This window comes from Phoenix dactylifera, chromosome 7, assembly GCF_051530095.1.
Source record: "Phoenix dactylifera cultivar Ajwa chromosome 7, Ajwa_hap1_PhDact_Kaust_v1.1, whole genome shotgun sequence".
In the NCBI taxonomy this organism is placed as follows: Eukaryota; Viridiplantae; Streptophyta; class Magnoliopsida; order Arecales; family Arecaceae; genus Phoenix; species Phoenix dactylifera.
Window position 1 is genome coordinate 9,158,840 of NC_143196.1, and position 17,869 is coordinate 9,176,708.

The window sequence follows — 17,869 nt, forward strand, 5'->3', positions numbered from 1 at the left end:
AACAAGATTGTCCCCGATGTACGGCGAAGCTAGTTTAGCCCGAATCCTCCTAGCATAAGCACGATCATGTGGAGGAATGACTCAAATAACTCCTTCAATTGCCCAAGAAGGAAGAGAAGAGAGCAGGAAAAATAAAAGAAAATTAGAAGAAAGAGGCTCAAAGCAGGATAACTCATAGAAAAGAAAAAAAAAGCTCACTAACTAACACAAAACTTTTTCCTGGCTTGTATTCAAGACCTTGACGTTGGAGCCTTTATGTAAGCTTGGTATGGAGAGGCCCATAAAGGCCTTAATGGCTCTCCATCAAGTTCTTAATGGCCTGCCTGTACGTGTTGGCACTTCATAAAGGCCTGATAGCACGTGCATGAATGCCTGATTTATGTTATGGTGTGCGAGTTAGCCTAATTCAAATTCAAATTTGAATTCAAATTTAAAATCATCAAATAAGATCACATATCAAAAATTTTGATATATGTAATGCTTGTGTTATGAATATGAAGTCAAATATAAATTAATTTTGGCTAAGGTGTATGGCAAAATATGCTAGCCATACATGTATGCATTGCGCAAGTGCATGCCATGCCGGGTGCATGTGCATGTGAAAGGCAAGGCCAACCAAGCTAGCCAAGCGAGTGTGTGTAGGCTCATGTGATTGCCCACCTAACATCCACAAGGTCCAAGTAGCCTAGGATGTCAATTAGACTTTGAACTAGCTTCTTATCTTAGTTCTGCACACACACATAGAGTACAAATTAATTAAGTCTTTGTAAATGCATATTAAAGGCCTTACATTTAGTACTTCGACTTTTCGTAAGAATTTGTTAAGGCTAAAATAAATCCCTAGTCCAAGCTTCTATGACGGTTCTCATGTAAGTTAGTCCTCCAAGGACATTTATGATCTAATACCATGTAGCCTTCCTATCTTGAACCTAATAAGAGTGTAATTCAACCTTTTAGTTTATTTTGTCATTGATATGAGTACTCACTGCAAGGATGGAAGGAGATGTTATCCGAAAGTTGTTCTCTAACATGATCATTTAGCTTCTATCCTACCATATGGCATCCTTCCTGGTACTCTAGTCATAGAGGTTGGGTATCCATTTTTGGTGACCAAATGGTATATTTAAGCACATTCCCCTCAATGATTCTAGGACTTCACTCCTAAGTAAATCTATGGTTAACTAACCTGCCAAATTTTTTTTATGACTTGCTTAATCCAAGAAAATTATGTTATTTTTTTATATCGTCTTATATATTTTTCATGAAGCTAGATATACCAGTTCATCTTTTTATTAGTACTTTTTTGATCTGCTAGTTTAATTACGACATTATTATTATAATAGATTGATATGACTGGAACTGACTGAGCAATCAACTTGGCCTTCATAGTGCTCTAAGATATGTTAGTTTGCTTAGAAGATCACCAAGCTATGGCAGCAACTCTAAGTAGAAAAAAATAACTAGGGGTCGATTTATAATCTAGAGATTAGTAACCTAGTTTGCTTCACTAATACCCTCAACCAGCTCAAGGAATCTAGTGAGAGAAAAAAAATATCAATGATTCCCTTAGGATATTAGAACACTTCTAGAACAGTCCAACGTGATTGATTTGGATTATTGCTTTACCTACTTAATCTCCCTACAACATAGCTAATATCAAGTTATGTTCTATTTACCACATAAAAGAGAGAACCTATGAACTTGAGAAAATCTGAACTGATCAACAAAGACACCTAAGTTTTTCTTAAGGTGTATACTAGGATCATACAAAGTGGATATTGAATTAAATTGGAGAAACCAAATTTTTAATCATTTTTTAGTGGAATGAGAAAGGGAGAGAGCTACCTCTTCAGGGATTTTGATTAGTTTCATTCCTAAGATTATGTCAACTTTACCTAGTTCTTTCATATCAAATTTGTTGGATATAAATGATTTAATCTTCAATGATCTTTTAGGATATTCCACAGATCGAAATATAATTGAAATACAAATAAAGAAATTATATAATGATAATCGATGACTTTGGAATAAACATGTTTATCATGATCCTTATTGATGAAATCAAAGTATAGCACATTTTTGTCAAACATTTTATGCCATTATTTAGGAGCCTATTTTAGACTATATAAGAACTTAACAAGTTTGCACATATTATCCTCTTATCCATTTATTATAAGACCTTCAAGCTATTCTATGTACATCACTTCTTCTAGATCTCTTTTTAAGAATACACTTTTCACATCCATTTGATGAATTATTAACTTATGAAAATGGAACCATTGTTAAGAAGAATTTCAATGGCTATAATTCTAGCTACATATAAATAGATGTCAAAACAATCTAGGCCTTTTTTCTAGTTATAATAGCTACTCGTCTACTCTTATATTTTTTCTATAGATCCATTACATTTAAGTTTCTTTCGGAATAACCATTTACAACCTAATGACTTGCTTCCTTGAGATAGGTCGGTCGGTATTCAAAATTTATTTTGATTGACTGATTTTGAACTAAGAGTTGATGGCTTTCTTCTAAAAAGGGGTATCTGGTAAAGATATCATCTCCAAATAGGTGGAAGGTTCATCTTCAACAAAAAAAAGTGGAGAATCCTTCACCGATGCTTATTATCAGGTCTAGCCCTTCTCCTCTTTTTTTTGGTTCATAAGGAAGCTTTGATGCAATATGGTTTGGGTTATAGAAAAAGGATCATTCAAAAAAAGATGATCAGGGACTTGATATCTAAAGAAAAAATATTTTCAAGATAAGTAACATCTTTAGCCTTAATAAGAGTACTGCTTGAGATATGACTCACCATCGAAGTTATCGCTAGAAACCTGTTGGTGTTATTATTCAAGGAATACCCTACAAAAGATTGCTTCTATGGTTTTAGGTCCAATCTTTCTCTTTGTTTTTGATACAAACGACTGCTCACGCTACTCTAGTGTAGGTGCAGCCAACTGAATCTAAAATAAGAACCTGGCACAAAGGTGCAGGAGGGACCCCCTGATGAGCCTAGAGGACCTCTCCGAAATGCTGAGCCACATAAAAAGCAACCCAGTTAGCAGTGCGGTTCACCTCCCAGTAGATATGCTCAACCTAAAAGACTCTGCATCCTCTCAAAGTCTGCTTGATGTGGCAAAGTAGAGGGCTCGCATCCCCCCTCCACCCCTCCTCTCATATCCAACCCATCACCAATGCTGAGTCTCCCTCCAGAATGATGCACTCCGCTCTTAGCCTCCGCCTCGCAAGCGAGATGCCCTCCTAAGCTGCCCTAAGTTCTGCCCCCATAGCTAATAGCCCGACGATGCTTCAACCTCACACAGCAATCATCTGTGAATCATGACTTCTGATCACGAAACCCACACCTGCTCGACCTCCCGCCCTGGTAACATTACCATCGGAATTCATCTTGAGATGGTCGGGGGGTGGGGGCACCTAAGAGACAAGGACGAGCCTAGATACTATATCAGCAATGTGAGTGCCCCAGATGTCCCCAGCCATCCCCAATGAAGTTGTCGTAGTAGCTCAGGTGAGCTCAGCAGTCTGGATAGTGGCTCTCACCACTATACTGCTCAGTGGCGCTCGCCAGTTCTCAAAAATCCAGGCATTCCTATCCAGCTAAATGTGATACGCCAAGTAGGCGCACATGATACCCCACTCCATCATCCTCGTTCGGCACATTGCCTCCCTCATCTGGTCTAGGAGGTTGTCCGTTGACCAGAACAACTGGGGCCAAGTAAAGCCAGCTCTACTCTAGTTCTGTGCAGCTCTCGGGCACTTAAGCAAAGCGTGATCGATGGACTCCTCCACATCCAGGCACCACCCACAGCACGGGGTGATCGTGACTCCTCTCCCCGCTAGCATACTCCTAGTAGGTAGACAACCCCATGTGACATTCCATAGGAATAAGACCACACGGGGATGAACTTGCATTCTCCAGATTCATCTACCGACTATCTGCATGGCAACTTCCGCACCCATCACCTTTTGTAAGTTCGAGGCAGTCACCCTAGATCTACCTGTGGCAGCCCAAACCAGCATGTCCGCCACCTCCCTTATGGGTAACGGAATGCCCTAGATCCTCTCTGCCAACTGCTCTTCGAAGGCCTTCCTAACCAGTGTCTTGTTCCATCTGCTCTGGTCCGAAACGATCAGATCACTAACTCTACAAACCTCCAATCTAGTGGCATCCACCAGAGTCAGTGCTCGACATAATGGCTACTTGAGTACCCAGTTATCCTCCAAGACTCCAATGGATCTGCCATCACCAACCGCCTATCTGATCGTTGCAAGCACCAATGGCGCATAAGAACAGAGCTCCCTCGAGATGTGGGAGCATCATCGCCCGACCTGAAAATCTGCTGCTGATGTGTGAGCCCAATACTTGGCTCTTAGTATACACCACAACCTGTCAGACTCCAATATATACCGAGCCGCATGCCCTGCCACCATCACCTCCCACCTCGCCACCACGGACTGGATCCTCAGGCCCCCCTGACTGACAGGCTGACATACCACCTCCCATGCCACCAAATGAATGCTCCTCTTGCCCTCCTGACTGCCCTAAATGAAGTTCCTGAAAGACTGCTCCAAGGATCTCAGAAGCGACATTGGCACAATAGTGTTCGCTAGCAGATATATGGGGATCGAGCTGAGCACAGACTGCACTAGGGTCATTCTGCCCATCATCAAGAGCGCTCCTATCTGCCAACCCTCAATCCTTCGTCCGACGCTAAGCTCAACATCGATGCAATCCCTAGCACGAAGGCGTCGGCCTGTGATGGGAACATCCAAGTATCTCATAGTACCCATCTGTTCTCCAACTCCCAGAATCTTTCCGATAGCTGCCTTCACCTGTGGCTTGGTCTTCGGGCTGATATTGATTGCCGACTTGACCATGTTTACCTACTGCCTAGAGGCGGCACAGTAGTCCCCCAAGATCCTCCGAATGACCCATGCAGTTTGTCTTGTCGCCCGCGCCAAGAGCAAACAATCATCGGCAAATAAAAGGTGTGAGATCGGGGCAGACCCAGTCCCCAGATGATACACCTCCAGAATTCGAGTCTCTGTAGCTTAGCCTGCCGAAAGCCTCTAGACTGTCCATCCGAGCACAAAATGAACAGCAGTGGAGATAGTGGACACCCTTGCCGCAACCCTACCAAGGACTCAAAAAAGCTGATAAGCATGCCATTTACCAGTGTGGTAAAGGAGGGAGACCTGATACACCCCATCACCCAGCCAATTCAGTCCTCATGAAATCCAAAACTCACCATAGAGCTCTACAGAAAGTCCCAGCATATCCTTTCATATGCCCGCTCCATGTCCAATTTGATACCCACAAGGCTTCTATAGGTCAGGGCCTTCTGGAGATCATGCATAAAGTCCTAAGCAATAAGAATGTTGTTGGAGATCCTCCAACCCCCAATGAAAGCTCCTTGCTCCGAGATGATGAGTCTCGGTAGTATGCATCTCAATCTGGCCACTAGTATCTTTGTCGTGGCCTTATACAAGGTTGTGCAAAGACTGATAGGTCGGTAGGGGCTAGCTCTATGGCATCCTGTCTTTTCAAAATCAGCATAACGTACGTCCTCTTCCAGTCCGTCAGCATCGCAGCTGTTCTGAAGAACTGTTGAATAACCTCAACCACATTCCGTCTGATCACTGGCCAATACCTCCGAAAGAAGAGAAGGAAAAAACCATCAGGCCCCAGGGCCTTATCCTCAGCTAGGGACCACATCGCCTCCCGTATCTCCTCGGCTATGATCGGTTTGACCCGAGCTGCATTTTTCTCCTCTGAGACCCTAGTCAGTAGGGGCTGCACCACCTACGGGCTCCCAGTCCCAACTAGATCCGTCCACCTAGAACGGAAGAACTGCTTAAAAATCCCCCTGATGGCTACAAGGTCTTTTGTGCTATGATCATCAGCTCCCCTCACTACTTTGATCATGTTCCTCTGCCTCCGGATGATCGTCGACTAGTGCAAGAACCTAGTGTTTCGGTTACTCTCCCTGATCTACTGAATTCTGGACTTCTGCTTCCATAGTACCTCTTGCTGTCTGAGAAGAAAGTCATGCATCGATAACTGGGTCCTTATCTCCCCCATCTCCCTCTCAATCAGTCTCCTCCCCCCCCCTCCCCTGCCGCTCCTCCTGCGACTGCAGCTCAGCTATGGCCTTTTCAACCTCCTCCAACTTTCTAAAGATATTCCCCATCTCCTCCCTCTTCCACCGCCGCAACCCCCGCCTTGTAGGAGAAGGGTCCAATCTTCTTTCATTTAAGTTCAGGTGTACCAATGTTGGGTAGCACTCCCATATTTTGAGGTAATCTAATTTTAGAGTCCTATCTTTCCGCAGATCAAAAGGCATCTTATTGCTATCCTATATAAGATGTAATAAGCTAATAACAAAGCTTTTGTGTACAAGTTCTTAAGTGCACCAAAACTTATCAATATTAAGTTAGCATGTCTATTAGTTTTGATTTTTTCATTCAGCTACACTATTGGACTGATCCCATGAACGATCCTTGTTCTGAGAAGAACAGGATGATTTCGTTTGAGATATATTCTTGTTTTTATAGGTTCAGACCTCGATCCTTGTGAAACTTTTTTTGGTTTTTTTGTGGGAGTGGTGCCAGCCAACTGAACGCCAACTTACCTACCTATTATCACGGGAAGGAAATGGTTGTATTTAATCAAACTCTTCCGATTCCGCGACTCATGGTATCGCCCAGTCCGGAAAAGAAGGCAAGAAGGTCCACTCGCGGTCCTCTCGAGACCAACGCCCAGCCTCATCATCCCTTCCTAGTTCCTACCCACGCCCCTCTGTAATCTTCTGCGTAATCATTCCTTCATGCTTTCTTTACCTTTTTCCTCGTAAAGTCACCTTTGTATCGATGACAATAAAATATTCCGGGTGGGCGTCCCTCCCTTTTCATACAAAAAAAAAAAAAAAAAAAAAAAAAAACACCGTAGCCCTTCCCGTGATAACTTTCATAGTTTCATGCATGTGATTTAGTACATTCTCTTCGCTTTTCATGGCTACTCCTGTACGTAAACACTGCTGGTAGACGGGGCTGCTTGGGCCATGGTTAATAGGTGGCAAATAAAGTTCTGTGTCAAATAGGAACTGCAGCAAGTATCGTTCTCATGGTGGGTTCTGCAACTCAAATACTTTGCTCCCGTTTCTCATATTTTCATCCATTATTTTCTTGTTTTTAGAGATAAAATACTTCTGTTTACTAATTTTACAATTAAACTTTTTATATTTCCTCCTCTTTTTTGCTTTAATTGCAAAGAAATTATCTCCAGTGGGAGACTTGAGTTTATGATTCTTTTTTTTTCAGGTAGACCCATCAGGTTATACTGCACCGATGGATATAAGCAATAAAAAATATCCTGAGGTTCTTGTGGAACTGAAGCAATGACTCAGGGTGATGAGCACTGGTGTGTCTAGTAACTAAGTTTATGATTTGAAAAGATGATCTTGAGTAAGGAGGCCGCGGAGATCAACTTGTTAAAAAAGAAGAAGTAAAATTCGATGTTACTTGAAACATTCGTTTATATAGTTTAGAATAATAATTTTGAATATATTTTAATTTTACAATTGAAGTATATTCTATTTTATATAATAATGAATAATTATAAAAATAATTATTCATCTAAATAAGAGTAATAAAAATAATATATGATTAATATAACAGTTTTTTAAGCTAATTCAAGCCGAGCTTGAGTGATGTGCATTTAATTTTAGCTGACTAAATCTAGTTTAAGCTCCACGCATATTCAATTGGGTGAGCCAAACTCAACTCATATTTTTCTATACAAAAAAAAATCCGTAAAAACCAAATATTAAGCTAGCTTGCAAACAGGTTTGCCATCCTAATAAGAAGGCACTTAACAATCTTTGTACTCTTGTGAGGCATAAGAATTCAACTCTTTGATGAGCACTCACCTAAAAACAGAATTCAACTCTTTGATAAGCATAACCTGAAAAATAACCTACTCCTGAAGGTTAAGACCCTATATTATGAATTAACATAATTTATTAAAAATCCCATGTACATGTATCACCTGGAAAAAGTAGGTAACAAAATTCCATCTTCTCCCCTCTCCCCACCCCATCAAAAAAAAAAGAAAAAGAAGACTTATACCAACCTCTTCCATAATTCGCTGTACCCAAAAAATTTTAAAAAATTTCACTTGTTTTTTAAGCTTTGTATTGTTAGGTTTATTATTTCCAATGTTTTGTTGCCTGTGTTATTCTAATTCTTTTGGATCTTGCTCTGCCTACTGAGGACCCACACCTGTTCTGTTTCAAGAATAAGCCAAAGAACCACTCATCTTGCAATTGACAATTTGTTATACTTGTCTGGAGACTTTAAGCTGTCTCAAATTATTTAGTCCATGACCCTTAAACAACCTTCCTTCGGATAACAGATAAAATGACTCAAAAAGACAACGGCTCACATCAATGGTGGCAAGAAGTCCGTTGCACCAAACTCATGTCCTACTCTTGTCCTAAACAAACCCATAACCAACCACCGTTCCATTTTCCAATTTGAAATGACACCCAGATTTAATTTGAAAGGTAGACTTGGAAAAGAGGAGTACAATGACAAGGATGCTGAGATCTGGAATGAACTGAAAATGCAGCACAAAGAGTGGAGAAATATTGAAACAATTTCAAGGCCTGAGGCCTAAATTTCCAAGTAGCATCCATGTCCCCCAACAGTAACACTGAATCCACCTGCTACCAGTGTGCTAAAAAGCTGATGCTACATAGATATTTACAACCATAAGCCCCTCTAACCTCCCCTTTTTGCCCATACATCTGGTGAAACATAAACCTTCAACCATCCCCTGCTGACTTAAAACCATGAATTAATGTCCTAAATTAATGCTAAGAAGGAATATTGCAAGACCAACAAAAAAGAACTTCACACTTTGGAATCCAAGGGCACAAACTTTCTGTGCGTTCATCTACCCTCACTTGTTAGCTGCAAAGATCCATCCTTCATCAGCTTTAAGCTGAGGCTATTGAACCGCTCCCGTGAATACTGCCTTGATGCCTTTCTCCAATCTGTGCCAGCCTTCATCATCGTTGCAAACTCCTCGTAACTTATCCTGCCATCCTGAGACAAAAAGACCAACACCCCGTGAGTTGATTTTCCTTTTCTTTATGCAATGTTTTCAGCAACAAGAATTATTGATATCTAATTGTTAGAACTCTTTTGATTTTTTTGATGTTAGGAGCTAACATGTATTTTCTTACATTTGCTTGTCTTTTTAATGTTTTTAAGTAAGACATTATTGGAGAAGGAAAGGAGATGAGATGGTATACAGATATAATTTAAGATTAATAGAAACCGACCTTGTCAGTATCCACATCATGGATGATGGCGTTAATGACTTCCTCATGATTTGGACCCAAATCATCAGCTAAGGCATTCTTCAGTTCTGCAATTTCTATATATCCACTATTGTTTTGATCAAAGTAGGCAAAGGCTTTGCGCAGATGCTCATCATTTCCTATCTTCTTCAAGTGAATTGATACAGCAACAAATTCTCCATAGTCCAGGGTACCATCACCATCAACATCAGCCTGTCATTAGCGTGGCATATCAACTTAAAAGATATACACCTAAACTAAAAATGGTCGTCAGCTTTAAAGTTATAAACGAATGTGCGCAGGTGCTGATGCAAATTAAGTGGATTCTTGCACATAAAGAAGTTTGCTCCAACCATAGTCGAAGGCATAAATACAAGAAAGGACCCCAAACTAACCAGATGAATGCTCCACTCCATTCAAAAAATAAATTTTGAAAAGATACATACTGCACTGGTGCAGGATACTGTGTTGTACAAAAACAAAGATGCTGGATACAAGCATGTTACTGTAATAATGGATTCACACTGTAGACCATGCAATAGTGAAAAAATTAATCACAAACCATCATTGCCTTGCTCGAAGAAGAAGATATATTCATAAAACATTCCAGATTCTCTGTAATTTGGGTTAAAAGAATTTTTCTTAGCTTTTCAAGCTGCGGAACACAAATTAAAAGGCTAAACCACCTTAGTTAGGTAAGCCAAACTTGTGATGTTAAGTTCCATAGAAGTAAAAGCCCATATAAAACCTGATTTCAAACTTGACATGGCCTTAATTTCTTATAAAGGAAAACTATAAATGTTGTGAGGTCAAATACTTACAGCTTCCATTAATATCTGAACATCTGCATCCGCAATCTGGTGCCCAAGCCTATGCAAACCATTTTTCAACTCTCCCAGCGTGATCTTCCCATTGTTATTTACGTCCATCTTCCCAAACATTTCCTTTATGTCTGCAACTTCCTCCACAGATAAATGTTCAGCTACCACCTGCAATGGTTCAATTCCTAAAATGTCAGTGGGGTCAATTCAACATGAGAATGGAGAAATTAAAACAGCATGACTACAGCCTGCATTGCATGGAGTTTCTTAAAGATGCACAGAACCCAAAACAAAAGCATTATTCTTCTTAAGGTATCAACAGAGACAAAATCCACAGACACACAATGTGGCCTTACCCTTAGAGCTCTCTTTTTAAATTTGTTCATTACAGAGAACTGTTGGAGTCTTGCACGAACAGTTTCACCTAGAGAAACATTTGGTGCCTTTTTAGCATTCTGCAACCAAGGATGGTCTGCAATGGAAATTGTAAGAGATATATCCCAGAAATGCCCAATTATACATTCTGAAATCTAGCTTGGCAAGGGAACTTAAATATACTCTAAATTAAAACAACATGAAAAGGACAACTGTAATAGCATAGGCATGAGTACGAAGAAGACAAAAAAATACACCAAACTAATATCTAATAATATGAGGGTTAAATATCTCTAAATTGAATCCAGTAATATTAGCCAATAATTCTTGAGACTGTACAACAATTCATATAAATTTCTTCGTATTTTTGGTAAACATAATGCACTTTTGTTCGTATAAAGTTAATTTTGAAAACTATAGCAAATATGATGTGTAAAAAGAAGTTATTTGAATAGAAAATTCAAGAGTACAGCAGTCTTCGGACATAAAAAGCAGGTAGGCGCTGAACATTACCAAGCACTTGTTGAGCTGTTAACCGCCGCTTGGGATCTGCATCAAGCATCCGCCTTACAAGGTCTTTGGCATTATCGGAAACTTTAGGCCATGGATCTCTTTTAAAGTCTATGACAGAACGGATAATTGCCTGAGCAACACCTTGTTCAGTTTCTGCATCAAGGCAATAAACCACACATAATTAGAGTAGACACCTGTAGCCTAATTGTGTACACATAAACATAAGCCTTACATCAGTATTATATTATTTGTTTCTAAAAGAAGAGAATATGATTTATCAAAAAAAAAATTCATTACAAATAAACCCAGAAAGAGATGCAATCGATGTCTCCTTCATACCACAGAGCTCATCAAATAAAACTTTTTATTCTTCCATAGAAGAAAATTACCTGACCAAAATGGTGGTACACCACAAAGAAGAATGTATAGGATAACCCCAGCACTCCATACATCTACTTCTGGACCATAATTTCGCTTTAGAACCTCTGGGGCCATGTAATAAGGACTTCCCACAATCTCATTGAAGCGCTCACCTATTCAGGAAAGAGAAAATCAGCAACAGTATAAGCAAATGAGAGAGTGAATAAACATTATGATGCCTCTTGAACATTCAATCTATACATGTAATTAACTACCAAATGAAATGAAATAGACTTTTGTCTCTTAGGGGAGTCATATGCATCAATAGTTTTGTACTTCAAAAATTATAATAAAAAAAATTACAGCTTAGCATCAACACATTGTTCACAGCAATAAGGCGAGCAACATACCAGGTTTGAAAAATACAGACAACCCAAAGTCGATTGCCTTGAGTGGGGATGCTTCCTTCTTGTTAGCAAACAAAAAATTCTCAGGTTTGAGATCACGGTGCATCACTCCATGCTTGTGGCACATCTGTTATTGCACAAAAAAAGTCAAACCTATGTCAACATATTATTTCGATCACATCAAAAGAAAGCATGAGAACTTTCAATCCAACCTGAGGCACCATGACCAGGCATGTAACATGGGCAGAACAGAATCATGATTAATGAAAACAATTTAGAGGATTTTCCAGGGACCAAGTTATAGACCGAACTATCACTCATGCAACCATCAATTAAAAGACATTATAAAGTGCTGCATGAAGGTGGTAGCACTGTGGCATTATTATACAGAGAAAGGGGGAAAAAGGAAGCAGCATTAGGAAGGTTGCAGCACACATAAAAGTTGGAAAGGTAGGTTTAATGTTAGAGTAAAAGTCACATCATCGAGAGACCAAAGGCACAATTTCTAGAATGTCAAGAACCCATTTTCAAGGAAAAAGACCTGGCAATAGTAAAATATAAGGATACAGAGATTCCAAGTCTGAGAATCACAGGCATGAATAAAAACAAAACAACCTTTACAACCAAAGGAAGAATCTAGGAAAGAATATCACAAGTCTCACATTCGAAAACTGATACTTTTGAAAGCTGTCGCCAAAACTAACCATCAGAAATAAGCATCTGGGAAGAATATTTGAATATTCCAGAAAGTGTAAGCACACAAAGTAGAGCCCATATCTAGAAAAAATGGAGAAAGATAAAACTGGTTGTAGACAAAACATTATGATTTCACAGAAACTTGGTTGAAAACAGAATATTATGATTTCACAAACTGTAGCAAGTGATTAGATAAAGTAATCAAGATTCTATGAAGAATAGGTGGCCAAAAAGAAAGAATTCAGTCGGCAGCGAAAAATGAATACTTCCTCAATGTCTCACACCACATTAAGAACGTTATCACAAAATTGAATAGCAGCGAAACAAGATTGCCCATAAATTCAAGATCACAATTGCCCAGCGGGTTAAAACAGAAGTTTATTAGAATCTAAAAGCGAAGAGTACCCAGACTTCCACCAAAGCAACATTAAGAAACAACAAAGAGAATCCATTTCAAGGCAGAACCATTAAAAGCATCCAAAGCAATTCCAAGCTGGGAATGATCTCACCTGCACGACCTCGACGATGGTCCGGGTGACCACTGCGGCCGCCCGTTCAGTATAGTGCCCCCTCGCGACGATCCGGTCGAACAGCTCTCCTCCCTCGCACAACTCCATCACCAGGTGGACGGCGTTGTCATCCTCGTAGGTGTCCTTGAGGCTCACAATATTGGGATGCCTCGGCAAATGCCTCATGATCTCCACCTCCCGCCGCACGTCCTCGATGTCGACGGCGGTCCTCAGCTTCTTCTTGGAGATGGACTTGCAAGCAATGACCTCCCCTGTCTCCTTATCGGTGCAGAGATAGGTGATGCCGAACTCCCCCCTGCCGAGCTCCCGGCCGAGCTCGTACCGGCTTTCGATGTCCCGACCGGTGGGATCTCTGAGGACAACGAGCTTGCCACCCTGTGAGGGACCCCGGCTGTAATCTATCGAGAAGGGATTCGGCTTCTTCTCCTTCTTCCTCCTCTTCTTCTCCGAGGGATCAACAGGCACGGCGCAGCAATTCCCCATTAAAATTTCGAAGAGCACGCAACCAGGATCCGATCTGTTCTAGGCTTTCCGACTCCCGGAACCCAAACAACTCAAAAATTGGGCAACTTGGCAAGAGAACAGACGGATCCAACAAGAACCTCCCCCCAAGATCAGATCTTTCCAACAAATCCGACCAACCAAAGGCCCCGAACAACGAAGAACCGAATCGGTTCCGGACCTCGAGAGGCCTGATGAGCGCAGGATCCCGTAAAGAGCCAAGAATGGAAATAAAAAAAAATATTTCCCAAATCGAAAAATATTTGCAAAAGATACAGCGAAAGGGAACAAATTGGACGCCGGAAACGGAACCTTTTCGAAAAACGGGAAGAAAAGGAACGGTTTTTTTTTCTAATACAGAAAAGGGACCAATTTTAAAAGCTGCCGAAGGGTGTGGGAAAGGTCCGAGCTTTAGACCGTTTGAGGGCTTGGAGAAGAGAGAAAAAGAGAGGGGTCCTAATGATGGCAGGGAGGAGAAAAGGACGCGAAGGATGGGAAGAAGAAATTTAGAAGGATGAGGAGGATGGGCTAGTATCGGCCATGGAAAGGGGCAAGAGAGAGAGAGGGTCAAAGCTGGGTCCAAAGATTGTTCCTCTTCTAACACCCTCCCCTCTCTCTCTATCTCTCAGAATTTCTTACAAACGATGCAAGGGAAGAAAGACACGGGGAAGAAGATTATTTAATGAGATAAACTCTCTTTTTTTTCGGTAAATGATAAACTCTTTTCTTTCTCGATAAATTTCTTCGTTTCTCTTGTCGTAAAAGAGAACAAGGCTCCGATCTTCTTGCAACGAATGCAAAACGGAGGTCTTTTGGAGAGGGTGTTAAACTAACGGTTTGTTATAACGGATTGTGGAGCTGTGTGTTGTTCCACAGCCATTTGCTGTTATCACATTGTCTGCATTCCACATTAGAAAACCTAATAACGACATTATAAGGGGTGTTTGCTATTGTTTGTGTTTTTGTGCTTTTGTTTCCCTCCAAATTAGCGAATAGTATATAGAGATCGATATTGAAGATTGCATTTGTGCAAAACTCTTGTCATTTATTTTATTATCACTCTTTTTTTGAGAGTAATAATTTTTTGCAGCAAAAAACTCTATTTTTTCACAAATAATTTCAAAAAAAATTTGTTATATCATATATGTTGTTTAGTCTAGTATATTTTTTTCCTGAGATCTCGAAAAAGAAAAAGCAATAGCAACGTGAAACAAGCTCTTTACTGGGCGACATAGATAGGCATATGCATTTTCATCTTCTGATAATTATTGTGATGCATTTGAAAGATATGGAATATGGAATCAATACTGCAAAGCATGATACAATGGAATAATATAATTAGCAAGAAATAGTATAGCACTTTTTTGATAAAGTACCATGATACATAATTTGCATGCATATTAAGATAGATGTACACCTACAAAAATGTTAAAATAATATAGAGAGGTGAAGAAGAAGATAAATGGAGGGATCTCTAGGTATTATATAGAATACTTGCACCGTAGATTGTCCAAAAATTACTTAGAAGTTTTTTCCTTATCTCAATCTCCCTCTTCTTCCTTCTCTCCCTATCTCTCTCTTATTTTGGTGGTACATTAGAGTTACTTGCACCCTCTCTTGGATGACTGGCTCTTAGCTGTGGCAAACTAATTTCTCTTACATATTTGTGGTACTCTCTAGTGAAACCCTGCACCCACTCTCCTATTTATAATAAGAGAAGTTGACTTAGGGCGAAACCCTAAGCCTTTCTATGCTATCAGCCCAAGGTAGAAACCCTGAGATTCTTTTGCTACCACCCTAGAAGTCCCTAGATATATGGTAGCCACTTGGATGAAATCCTAGTGCTGGAGACTAGCTAAAGATAAATCTTGGAAGTTGGTGGCCATCTTAGAAACTTAGACTCAGCTGGCCACCTCTACGGCTTCTAGAAGAAGTTGGCCACTTAGGGTTTGCCCTTGGAGTCGACTACTCTCGTAAACCCCAATGCCCGATAAGTTCGGGTCTTAATTTGAAATACCAATACAATCTACTCTTTATGCTAGTCTATATGAACCAACTATGTCTGATTCACTTGCTTAACTAAACTAAGTATGAGTTTGTTGAGAACTCAAAAAAGATGTGAGAAGGTCAGGGCGGACAAATGTGGGACTTCAAAGTCAACTTGGATCTTTAATCTACCATATCTTAGGTATACTATAGTTATAATGAAGCAAGGCTGAAAAACCTCCCTATGCATAAAGATGTATAATCGTGCTAGTCCCTGAAAGATAGAGTGGATAGAGAAGTCCCATTTTATGCATTTATCTTAGATTGGTCATTGGAAAAAATTATTAACATGAACCACAACCAATCGATCTCATGACCTGTGGATCATGTGCAGATATTATAGAAGAGGGACCCAACATTATTTTCTTGTGCTGCATCCAGATGATATTTTCCTTATTGGAAACAGTACATCCATGATGTTTGTAGTCAAGTTACAAATTCTTCATGAAATATTTAGGAGAGGTTAGCTATATTTTGGGATTTAAGTTGCCATGGGATAGGTTGAATAGGCTGATTGCGATTATTTAAGACTCTTACATAAATAAAATTTTGGTTAAATTAATCATGGATAAAGCAAAGCCTATGATGTTTAGACATTTAGAAGTTTCTTAAAGGACACCTAATTGACAAATTCAATAAAAGATCTAAATCTTTTTTAAATAGGGTAATTAAATTGCACCTCAAGCAAAGGCTTGATCAAAGCTATCCTTGACCATAGTGATGAGGGCAAAAGTGTGTTCAAAGACATTTTATGATGCAATGTGTCTGATTGGACCATTGGATTTCCAAAACTTGGAGTCTAATGTTTTCTTCCATGCAATGGGTCCTTCGAATAGATGTGACTATGATCTTCACAAGTTGCTTGATAAACTTCAAGATGATACAATATTTATATGTTCTAGTTTATAGTCAATCAAGTCTAACAATTGGTGCCTAATTCGAATACTCCAATGATCTTGAATCTCGTTTGATGCTCTTTGGGTAAGTTGAAGTCCAAATTCATCACATCTACAAATATAGATCCATATCTTTGGGGATACTTGTCAACATTTATTTATATCATATAGATTTCATTATGATCTTTAAACATTTGCTTCACACAGTACCTTGACTTATGCATTATTTGTTACAAAGAAAAGAGTTCTTTATAAATATATTTTATTATATTTTGTTTAGATAATGCCTTAGGAGTTTGGGTTGATGATGAAACTTCAATAGGAGGTTGTGTGGCTGTAACAGAGTTTGTAGCCATACAAACATTTCATCTCAGTATAAATTCATCTTTAGAAACTCCATAAGCTTCACTTTTTGTGCATGACATGCATGTAGATTAGGGTTAGGCCTCTTAAAGCATGTTTATTATTTGAATTGATTTACTTTAGTACCACTTTGATGTTGCTCTAGTTGGTTTTTTACTTCACTTGTTAGTTAAGTTGCTGAAAATAGTGCAGCTTAACCCAGTCCATAATCAGTAAAAAGTTTATTATCTTTTAGAAAAAATTGGTAAAATGACGAGGAAAATATGAGAGTTGGAGAAGAAAGGAAGAGTAAGAAGATAAGAAACAAAAGGTAAGAAGAGAAAATGAGCAGAGACGTCTCAATCTTTTCTTTCAGTATTAATTTATATATATAATACTAATAATTTTCTTTATACTAAGCTACTGAAGTTTACTATCAATGAAGAATTCAGAGTGCTACTGAAATCTATACCTTTTTCATTCTTTACCTTTGAATTCTCAACTAAGAACATTTCTTGCTTGTTGACAAGACCAAGTATGAGAAATATGTCACTCCTCTCTTAATTAGTTCTTACTCCACTTTCGACTCTTAGATTTATCTTTTATCTTCTTATCCTACAAACTATATTTGTCTAAGATTCTCCTTTAATATTTCATTAACTTATCTTATGACAAGTATTTTCATTGCCCTCATATCTCACAAGATCCCTCTTATTTCCCTTCCCCTACCTTAAACCAAATAGTTTTAAATATAAAACCAGCTCTAACTCCTAACATAAGCCTTAGTGATTATGTGGTAAGTCATTACATTTGGTACCCGACTCTTGGTTAGTTTGAATTCATGGCAGGTCTTTGCCAACATGTTAGCATTGTCAAATTGGATTTGGTTGGGATTTTACATATGGAGTAGGTTTGGGTTTTCCCTAAGCTAACTTTACTCATGCATAAGTAGAATATATAAAAGCATATATGGTATAGTACAAGGTAATAAGCACTATT

The 17,869-nt window shown here is 39.3% G+C and overlaps 1 protein-coding gene across 1 annotated transcript; it reads right to left on the reverse strand.

The window, feature by feature from the left end:
- Positions 1-8,666: 8,666 nt before the first annotated feature.
- LOC103717807 (calcium-dependent protein kinase 20-like) lies at positions 8,667-14,488 on the reverse strand. Its single transcript, XM_008806337.6, has 8 exons — positions 13,065-14,488; positions 11,863-11,986; positions 11,482-11,625; positions 11,093-11,245; positions 10,561-10,676; positions 10,205-10,372; positions 9,366-9,596; positions 8,667-9,126 (listed from the first exon to the last, which is right to left on the reverse strand). The coding sequence occupies exons 1-8, from the start codon at positions 13,566-13,568 to the stop codon at positions 8,971-8,973; spliced, it is 1,596 nt and encodes a 531-aa protein (XP_008804559.2). The 5' UTR covers positions 13,569-14,488; the 3' UTR covers positions 8,667-8,970.
- Between the last annotated feature and the right edge of the window lie 3,381 nt (positions 14,489-17,869).

Coding starts and splice junctions, on each gene's coding strand:
- LOC103717807 (XM_008806337.6), bottom strand. CDS start 13,568: ATGGGGAATTGCTGCGCCGTGCCTGTTGATCCCTCGGAGAAGAAGAGG. Junction 10,373..10,560: donor TTAAAAAGAGAGCTCTAAGG/GTAAGGCCACAT, acceptor GAACCATTGCAG/GTGGTAGCTGAACATTTATC. Junction 9,597..10,204: donor TTCAGATATTAATGGAAGCT/GTAAGTATTTGA, acceptor CGCTAATGACAG/GCTGATGTTGATGGTGATGG.